At 45.9% G+C, this 9,695-nt stretch overlaps 1 protein-coding gene across 1 annotated transcript; it reads left to right on the top strand.

Annotated features, from left to right (window-relative positions):
• Window positions 1-6,605: 6,605 nt before the first annotated feature.
• LOC101542726 (putative claudin-24) lies at window positions 6,606-7,259 on the top strand. Its single transcript, XM_004622181.2, has one exon. The coding sequence runs from the start codon at window positions 6,606-6,608 to the stop codon at window positions 7,257-7,259; it is 654 nt and encodes a 217-aa protein (XP_004622238.2).
• The last annotated feature ends 2,436 nt before the right edge of the window (window positions 7,260-9,695 follow it).

Genomic DNA, 9,695 nt, shown 5'->3' with positions numbered 1-9,695 from the left:
CAAAAAGAAAAGAAAAGAAAAGAAAGAAAAGAAAGGAAAAGAAAAGAAAAGAAAAGAAAAGAAAAGAAAAGAAAAGAAAAGAAAAGAAAAGAAAAGAAAAGAAAAGAAAAGAAAAGAAAAGAAAAGAAAAGAAAAGAAAAGAAAAGTGATTGATGGAGATATGGTGCTGCCAGCAGGTCAACCTCTACTTGCGGAGTGAGTGCATCAGCAGCCTGATGGTGCCTTAGGCTTCCTGATACCCCTAAATTTCTATTGTGCCTTTGACTGGACCCCGTCAACTTGGCACCAAGTTTACCAAGAAATTAAACGGCCAAAATTTAGGTATGTGGGAGCCACACCTACAAACCACTTCCAGCTCAGCTATACAAGCTCATTCATTCATCTTATTTCAGAGACCCATAAATTAATATCGAAAGAGATCAAAAGCCACAATTAATCTCAGATCCGTGCATGGCTGAACAGACCAGGGTAAAATGGAGAGGGGTAGTTCAGCCTGGAACCTGTCCAAGCAGAGCCTCCGACAGCCGCTTGCTCCCACAATCCAAAATCCACTCCGTACCCTCGGCTTGACTCCACCATCTCAGGAAAGATCCCGCCGAAACACAATCTGCTAAAAATTCAGGTATGCGAGTTTTGTGACTGATATCTCCAGGCTTTCTCGGGGGCCTGGATGGGCTACCTCCTCCCACCTCACTGTACTTCTGGAAACCTCCGCAGTCACATCCACACTCCAAAGGGGCCACCCAGTTAAAAAGTTACTCCAGCCTTACCATTCCGATAAAAATACTGAATGCCCTCAACAAACTTGATGATCTATTAGTGCAAACCATTATGCACAAAATGAAAAGAAGAGAGAGCAAGAAGGAAAGTGCTACCCATAGAGGGAGGCTGGGGGTGAGGGGTGGGGTGTTGGGGGATGGTGGGAGGGAAAATTGGGGACATTGTTGATGGGAAATATATACTTATGGAGGGATGGGTGCTGGATAATTGTATAACTGAAATCCAATTATGAACAGTTTTGTAATGGCCTACCTCATGGATAGTCAATTTAAAAATTTTGAAAGAAGGTAATGTGGAGTTCATGCCCACTTCAAACAGCTTAATCAATGGCTGAATAAATAGCAGTACTCCTCCATTTAAAAATAGAGAAAAAGAAAAGCGATTGAGTAAAGAAAGATGAGAAAGAAGGTAGAAAGGGAAAGAAAGAAGGCAGAAAGAACGAATGAATGAAAGATAAAAAAAGATAAAAAGAAAGAGAAAGAAAGGTAAGAAAGAAGGAAAGAGAAAGAGTAATAAAGAAAGAAAGATAAGAAAGGGAATAAAGAAGAAAAGAGAGAAAGAATGAACGAATGAAAGCGAGAAAGAGAAAAAATAATAGAGGGAAGAAAGAAGGGAAGGGAGAAAGAAAAAAGAAAGAAAAAGAGAAAGAGTGAAGGGATGGGTTATCGAACTTTGTATGGGGGAAACATGAGCACAAAAATGCATAAATCTGTAACTGTACCCTCACGTTGACTCACTAATTAAAAATAAACTATTAATAAAAAAAAGAAAAAAGAAAATAATATGAACATTCCTAAAAAAGCTAGGAGGGGGCTGAAGCAATAGTACAGTGGGTAGGGCGTTTGCCTTGTACTCGGCTGACCCGGGTGAGATTCCCAGCATCCCATTATGGTTCCCCAAGCACTGCCAGGAGTAATTCCTAAATGCAGAGCCAGGAGTGTGGCCCTAAAAGCAAAAAATAAATAAATAAATAATTTAAAAATAATAAAATATCTAGGAATTGAGCTTATATTTGACTCTCCTTTTTGGCTCACAACCGGCAATGCACAAGGGTTACTCCTGGCTCATACACTCAGGTATTACTCCTGGTGGTGGTCAGGGGACTATACGGGATGCCAGGGATTGAACCCGGGTCATCCGCGTGCAAGGCCAATGCCCGACTCGCTGTGGGATCGCTACAGGCCCGTATGATTGAAACAGAAACTTAAACATGGAAGTTTGTAACTGTATCTTATGGTGATTCAACTAAAAAAATAAATAAAAAGAATTAACTGAAAAAAATGTTCTCAATAATAGAAATCATTTGCTGACAATCATGTTATAAAATATTTGAATATTAAAAACATTTCAAAAGATTTCAAAAAAAAGAAAAAGAGAAAGATAAAAATAAATAGAGAGAAGAAAGAAAAAACAATGAAATAAAGAAAGAAAAAAGAGGAAGAGGAAAGAAAGAATGAAAGAGAGAAGAAAGAAAAGAAGGAAAGAAGGAAAGAAAGAGAAGAAAGGAAGAGAAAGTAAGAAGGAATAAAATGTAAAGAAAGTAATGAATAAGATGGAAGGAAGAATCAGAAGAAGGAACAAAACGAAGACAAAGACACAGAAAGAAATAAAAGATAACGAAAGAAAATACGAAAGAAAAGAAGGAAGGAAGGAAGGAAGAAGAGGAAGAGAAAATTAAGAAGAAAGTTAGGGAGGAAGGAAGAAAGGAGGGAGGGAGCTAAAAAGAAAGGAAAGGAAAGAGTGAAATAAAGGAAGAAAAATAAAGAATTAGAAAGATAAAGGAGAGGGGGAAAGAAAATGTAAGAGAAATTGAGAAAGAAGGAAAAAGCAAGAAGCAAAAAAGGAAAGAAAAAGCAAAGGAGAGATGAAAGTAGGAAGAAAGACTAGACAGAAGGAAAGAAGCAAAGAGAGAAAGTGAGAGAGGAGGAAGGAAGAAAGAAAGGAAGAAAGAAAGAAAGAAAGAAAGAAAGAAAGAAAGAAAGAAAGAAAGAAAGAAAGAAAGAAAGAAAGAAAGAGAAAGAAAGAAAACAGAAAGAGGTAGAAAGACAAAGAAGATTGGGGGCTGGAGTGATAGTACAGCAGGTAGGGCATTTGCCTTGCTCGAAAGCAACCCAGGTTCAATTTCCAGTATCCCATATGGTCCCTCGAGCACCGCCAGGAGGATTCCTGAGTGTAAAGCCAGGAGTAATTCCTGTACATCGCTGGGTGTGACCCAAAAAGTAAAAAAAGGGGGAAAAAGAAAGAAAGATAAAGGAGAGAAAAAGAAAAGGGAGAAAATAGAAAGAACGGAAGAGAGGAAAAACGAAAAATAGGAAGAAAGAAAGAGAGAGAGAAGGAAAGAGAGATTTAGAAGATGGAAGAAAATGGAAAAAGCAGACAGGAGAGGAAGGAAAGAAAGACAGAAGAAAAGAAGGAGTGAGGGACGAAAAGGGAGAAAGAGAGAGAGAAAGAAAAAGAAACTAGAAAGAGGGGGAGGGGAAAGAAAGAAAAGAAAGATTGAATGAAGAAGGGAGAAAGAAAGACAGAAGAGAAAAAGGAATAAAAATAGAATGAAAGGAATGATGAAAAGAAGGAAGGAAAGAAATGAAGAAAGAAAGAAAGAAAGAAAGAAAGAAAGAAAGAAAGAAAGAAAGAAAGAAAGAAAGAAAGAAAGAAAGAAAGAAAGAAAGAAAGAAAGGGGGAGAGAGCAAAGTAGGAATGAAGGAAAGGAAGACAGAAAGAAATAAAAACTCAATGAAAGAGAGGATAAAGCGCAAGAAGGAATGAAGGAAAGAAAGAAAGATGGAAATAATAAAAGAGAAAGAAAGAAGAGGAAGGGAGAAATTTATTAGGAAGGTAGGGAGGAAGGAAATTAGAAGGAAAGAGAGAGAAGGAAGGAAGGGAAAGAAATAAAAAGAATGAAAGAAAATAGGCAAAAGCAAAGAAATAAAGAAAGGAAGAAAGAAAGTTAGAAAGATTTAAAGAAAGTAAGAAAGAAAGAAGTACTGAAAGAAAGAAAAAGAAAGAAGAGGAGAGAGCATTTGAGAAGAAAGGTAAAAAGGTAGGAAGAAAGAAGGGAATGAGATTAAAAAAGGAAGGGAAAGAAAAATACGGAATGAAAACAGGCAAAAGAAAAAACAAAAGAACAACGGAAGAAAGAAAGAAAGAAAGAAAAAGAAAGAAAGAAAGAAAGAAAGAGAGAAAGAGAGAAAGAAAGAAAGAGAGAAAGAGAGAAAGAGAGAGAGAAAGAAAGAAAGAAAGAAAGAAAGAAAGAAAGAAAGAAAGAAAGAAAGAAAGAAAGAAAGAAAGAGAAAGAGAAAAAGAGAGAGAGAGGAAGGAAGGAAGGAAGGAAGGAAGGAAGGAAGGAAGGAAGGAAGGAAGGAAGGAAGGAAGGAAGGAAGGAAGGAAGGAAGGAAGGAGGAAGGAAAAAAGAAGGAAGGAAGGAAAGTCGGTACTAGATGATTCTCCTTTGCTCCACTCATATGAGCCTTCTGGGGAGTCTGGGAGACTGGGAAGATGTCTCCAGGGACGTATGTCTTTGTGTGTCTCTGTGTGTGCCCACCAACCTTTCTCTCTTGCTGCAGTGATGACTGGGGTGTTCCTCCATCTTGGCTATGCTGCTCCCACACTCAGCCCTGCTGCTTGCATGCACGTGGCTTCCTTGTGACTGGAAGTTACCTGCGTCACGGGGCTCCCAACAAAGGGTAGAAGGTGCTCACAGCCTCCTGCCCACAACGTGGGCACTTTAGTCACTGAGGTGTCTTCCTGCTCCCACCTTGTTCTTTCAGAGGTCTTGGGAGCACAATAGTATTGAGCAGAAGGAGCTGAGACGTTCCATCTCGCCAGTGTTGCATCTGTGTATCCACAGTTCCACTGGGGCCACTCTGAGAAATGCACCTTGGTATGGATCAACTCATCATGGCATCATAGAGTATTTTTTGCTGTAAAAATCCTCTGTGGGTCCCCCTACTCACCTCTCCTGTCCACCTATGGCAACCACTGGCTTTTTCCTGTCTTCATGTTTTGCCTTCCTAGACCAGAAATCCTGCAGTATGCAGCCTTTTCAGGTTGCTTTTTTAAAATTTATTTTATTGAATCACCATGTGGAAAGTTACAAAGTTCTCAGGCTTATGTCTCAGTTATACAATGCTCAAACACCCATCCTTTCACCAGTGCCCATATTCCACCACCAAAAAACCCCAGTATACCACCCACCCCCCACTCTCCACCCCCCACCCCCGCCTGCATAACTGAAAAATTTCACTTCATTTTCTCTTTACCTTGATTACATTCCATATTTCAACACAAAACTCACTATTGTTGGAGTTTCAACACACAACTCACTATTGTTGTTGGAGTTTACCCCCCAAAAATACAGCCCTACTGACAAGGAAGCATTTGATAATTAGTTTTCCATTGATGAGAATGAACAGATATGAAGTCCGCGGCCGCACGGTTTAGGATTTCTGTATTTTAGTAATTAAGTCCAGGGAGATTTATGTTGGAAATTGTATCATTTCCCTTTCTGGGGCAGCATGGGGCTGAGGCTTAGTTCACAGTTTAGAGACATGGCTGCAAGCACTTGCTGGGACCAGAAGTAGTGTAGCTGGCCTCCGGATCTTGGTCGTTCAGCAGCAAAGCGGCCGTGCAAAAGCATGGCCACCCGGGTTGAATCTCGGTGGAGCTCGAGCCGGTATCGGCCCTGGCCTGAGACTGCCCAAACGTCCTGCTGTTTCAAGTTCAAAACACATTTTTTTCCCTCCTTCCCACACCATCAAGTTCATACCTGCTTAAAAGTCCCATAATATGGCAGACACCACGCCGCTTCTTCCCACAAAGGGAAGAAAAACCGAGGAAGAAGGATATTTCCCCTTCTCGGCCAGAGTGGGGCAAAGGTTTAGTTCACAATCTAGAGACATGGCTGCAAGAACTTGCTGGGACCTGCTTTTTTTCACGTAAAGGTAGGCTTTGTTTTGTTGGGTTTAGTTTTGGGGCAAACCACGTGGTGCTTAGGGCTCATTCCTGGTTCTGTGCTGAGGCATCACTCCTACTTAGGAGCTCCAGGGACCCTATGGGGTGCTGGGGATGGAACTCGGGTCAGCTGCGTACAAGGCAAGTGCCCTCCCTCTCATGCTGTACAGCCCTAATGATAGGCTTTGAAAGTTTCTCCCTGACAGTTGACTCCTTTGTAGCACTGGCTATTCAACGCTGTATTATTCATCAATTCACACATTATAGGGTCTTGGTGGCAGGCGAGTGTTAGCCATGCTAAAGAAAGCGTCTCAAAACATCTCTGGAGGATTCCATGTTCAGCTTCTCTAGAGGCATTCCAGGGAAAGCAAGGGCCAGATCAGAAGTGCGGCTGATCATCCCAGCTGATCCCAATCATGAGAGGCTCCTGTGAAGATAGGAAGGACAGAGCCAGATCCCAGACTTTGGTGGAGAGGACCCCATTGACAATGAGTGTGACAGTGTCCCTGTGAGGACAGTCTGGATTCTTGTGCCTTTGGGCCTCCACCATCAATATCCAGCTCCGAGGAAACAGATGGCTGCCCACAATCCCGCTCACCGCAGACGGTTGCCTGAGTCTGGGCAGGCTGTCTCACCCGGCTGTTTCACCTGCAGCTGGTCTGTCAGGCCCCTTTTAATGGTAGGGGTGCCTCCCGTAATTAGGGGGTGGCGGCAGCAGCCCGGTTACGTGGTGTCTTAATAAGCAGGTGCGCTCTGATGGGGCGCCTGAGGGTGTGGACACAGTCGCCAGGCCAGCCCAGCCAGCTGCCACAGCCATCCCTGCAGGTAGCCTGGGCTCCCGGAGAGACGCATCTGCACTCGGGTCGCTGGGCAAGATGATCGGGGCCCTCTGCCTGGCCAGGAGCCTGGGGGTCCTCTGTTTGTTAGTGGGCCAACTCGGCTGCCTGGTGGCCCTCTGCATCCCGCAGTGGCTGACCGTCTCCTCCGGCCTTCTGGAGAACGAGAAGTACGTGCTGGGCCTATGGGAGGCATGCGTGGTGCAGGACACCGGCCAGAGTGTGTGCCAGGCGTCGGGCCGAGGGGACCTGGCTGCTGAAATGCTGCTGGTTCGCATCCTCATGTGCGTGGCCTGCGGGGCAGGTTCTCTGGGACTTGTGCTCACCCTCCTAGGACTGACATGGCTGCGGTGTGAAGGCCGTCGGGGGAGCTCTTTGGAAAGCAGGGCCACCGTGGCTGGAGGAGGCCTGATGGGCTTCGCTGGCCTCACCACCCTGGCGCCTGTGTCTTTCATTGCTCACGTGACGGTGCAGAAGTTCTGGGGCCCCGGGGCCCCCACCCATGGGCCCCGCTGGGAGTACGGCAACGCCTTGTTCATCGGGTGGATGAGTGGGTTTGCCCTGTTGACCGGGGGGCTTCTCTTGGTGGCGTCACAGCTTTATGCCAACAAGCTGGCTGAAAAGACGACGTCTTTGACTTCAGAAGCAGGCTTTCCGAGAGAAGTGCAGTTTGCTCAAGTCGGTGTCGTTTAGAAATGGACGAACCATCAACTGTCTTAAGAAAGTTTCCAGAGCAGGGCTTGGTGTCCAGAAATGAAGCTTCTCTTTCCCCTGTCTTCTGACCGTGAATTGGCCTGACTAGAATCTCTTTGTGGGTCATCATTAAATATCAACTAATGCTTGACGAATTGGGTGAGTTGAGTCTCAATGTTTCCGTTCTGAAAACAAAGACCACACAGTAGGGTGGGCGGGGGGACTGGGGGTGGTGGGGGAGAGGCAGTGAGGAGAAACCGGCCTGTCAGAATTCCTGTATCATGGGCCCCGGTGACGACATCTCCATGACGTCATCATCACGTCAGGCCAAAACATTGGCATTCTTTTCTTTTTTGGTGGGGGGTGGGGGCCCGGCTGCCATGCAGAGCTCAGAGGTGCTTGGGGCAATTCTTGGCCACATTCTCACATTGGGAAGGCCCTAGGACATGAAGCGGCACAGACCTAGGGTGAAAGGGACCACCATGCCCAGTGATGCCTCCAGAGCAACACCAGGTGATACTGGGGGTGGGGTGTGAGCAAGCAGTAATGGGGTTCAAACTCGGGTCCTGACATACGCTTTTTCTTAGGGGAGCTGGACCACACTCAGCAGTGCTCAGGGCTCACTCCTGGCTCTGTGCTCAGGAATCCTCCTGGCGAGCTCAGAGGACCATACAGGGTGTGGGGATCAAATCTGAATTGACATGCAAGGTCAACACCCTGTCCACTATCCTATCTCTCCAGCCTCTGATGTCTGCTTTTTGCCCTGATCTTGGACTAACCTCGAGGCACTGTCGGCATTCCTGCAGAGAAATTCCTGCAGAGTTCCTTTCTCAAAAACAACTAAGAATTCAGCCAGTGGTTTGAAATGAGTGAGTTCCAGATAGATTGGGGAAGTTCCACTGTTTCTGTGGTTAACAGATCGTGAGGGCCAACATGGAGTCAAGGATTGATGGGAACATACATCCTATTTGTATGTCTGTTTGTCTTGGGGGTCCACACTCGCAGGTGCTCAATCTTCCTCCTCATTCTGCACTCAGGGCTCACTCCTGGTTGGACTGAGAACCCTGTGCAGTGCTGGAAGTACCTTCCCCGGTGTAAATTCTTTCCAGGTCCAACACATTTCTTTTTCCCCCAGTCCCTGGCCTTCCCTTCCTTGTTGCCATGCTGGGGGCTGGCTCACACACTTGTGCTGGGAGCTGCACACTTGCTGTGGGGCCAGGGATGACAGCAGCAGAGGCAGCAGGAGTGCAGCTGTGCCAGCTATCGGAAGAGTGGCTGCATCATGCGTGATTCCAATACCACATGCTTCAGGCTTGCCCAGAAAAAGCCTCAACGCTTCAGACAGGAGAGATTTACCACAGGGCCTTGGGCGTTGGAAGAATGAGCTAAGCGGGCTGCAGACAGGAGCCGGGGCAGGGAAGGAAAGGAAAACCTGCTTCTCCAGAGATCTGGTGGTTGTGGAGTGGCCCCAATGGCAGCCTTTGCTCCGGGCTGCTTCCTCTCACCCCCAGTGTCGCAGGATGCCCGTGCCATCACCTCTCAGACTCTGCACAACTGTGCGGCCTCCGAACTATGAAGACTGTGTTCTCTTCCGGTCCTCTCAATTCTTTGCATCCTCTTTCTTCACATGTGACCCTGACCATTTCACACAGACACTCATTTAACCTGAAACTGAATGGAGCACAGAGACTGCCGAAGGGCAGGGCTGAGTGTATGCTTCACGTGCTGGGGCAGGGTTCAATGCCCAGATCTACCTTGTCCCGGACTTGGAGTCATCTCTGAGCACAGAGCTGGGAGTAGTGCAAGGCACTGCCAGATATAGCCCCCTCACACACACCCGCTGTCCATCTTCTGTAGCTTAAAGCTAATCACTGATGAAGACATCAAAAACACCCTTTTTCTCCAGGGGCCAAAGGTATAGGAAAGCATGGAAGGCACTTGCTGTGCACGCTGCCCACCGAGGTTTGATCCCTGGCATCCCGTATGGTCTCCTGAGCCCACCAGGAATGATTCCTGAGAGCAGAGCCAGGAGTCACCCCTGAGTATTGCCAGATATGGCCCCCAAATAAACAAAGCATTGCTTTTACTCTCTGGGCTGGGGCTGTAGCTCAGTGTTGGCGTGTGTGGTTCATATGTATATACCCTTGCCTTTGTCCATGGCACCAAAAATAAATGAATAAAAAGTCTTCACCCAGGGCCTGAGAGTTACGGAAGTCACTTGTCTTGGTTTTGGTCCCCAGCTCTCTACCTAGTCCCCTGAGCCCCTTGGGAGTGATCCCTAAGCACAGAGCCAGGAATAAGGCACAAACACAGCCAGGTGTGACCCTAAACCCCACAAAAGAAACACTTGACTCTAATTCTTCTTTTACCTTACATGTTATATGTGAACCTATATAATATACTGTAGCACTGTCGTCCTGTTGCTCATTGATTTGC

Source organism: Sorex araneus, chromosome X (assembly GCF_027595985.1).
Source record: "Sorex araneus isolate mSorAra2 chromosome X, mSorAra2.pri, whole genome shotgun sequence".
Classification (NCBI taxonomy): Eukaryota; Metazoa; Chordata; class Mammalia; order Eulipotyphla; family Soricidae; genus Sorex; species Sorex araneus.
This window is presented reverse-complemented; position numbering and strand designations above follow the sequence as displayed.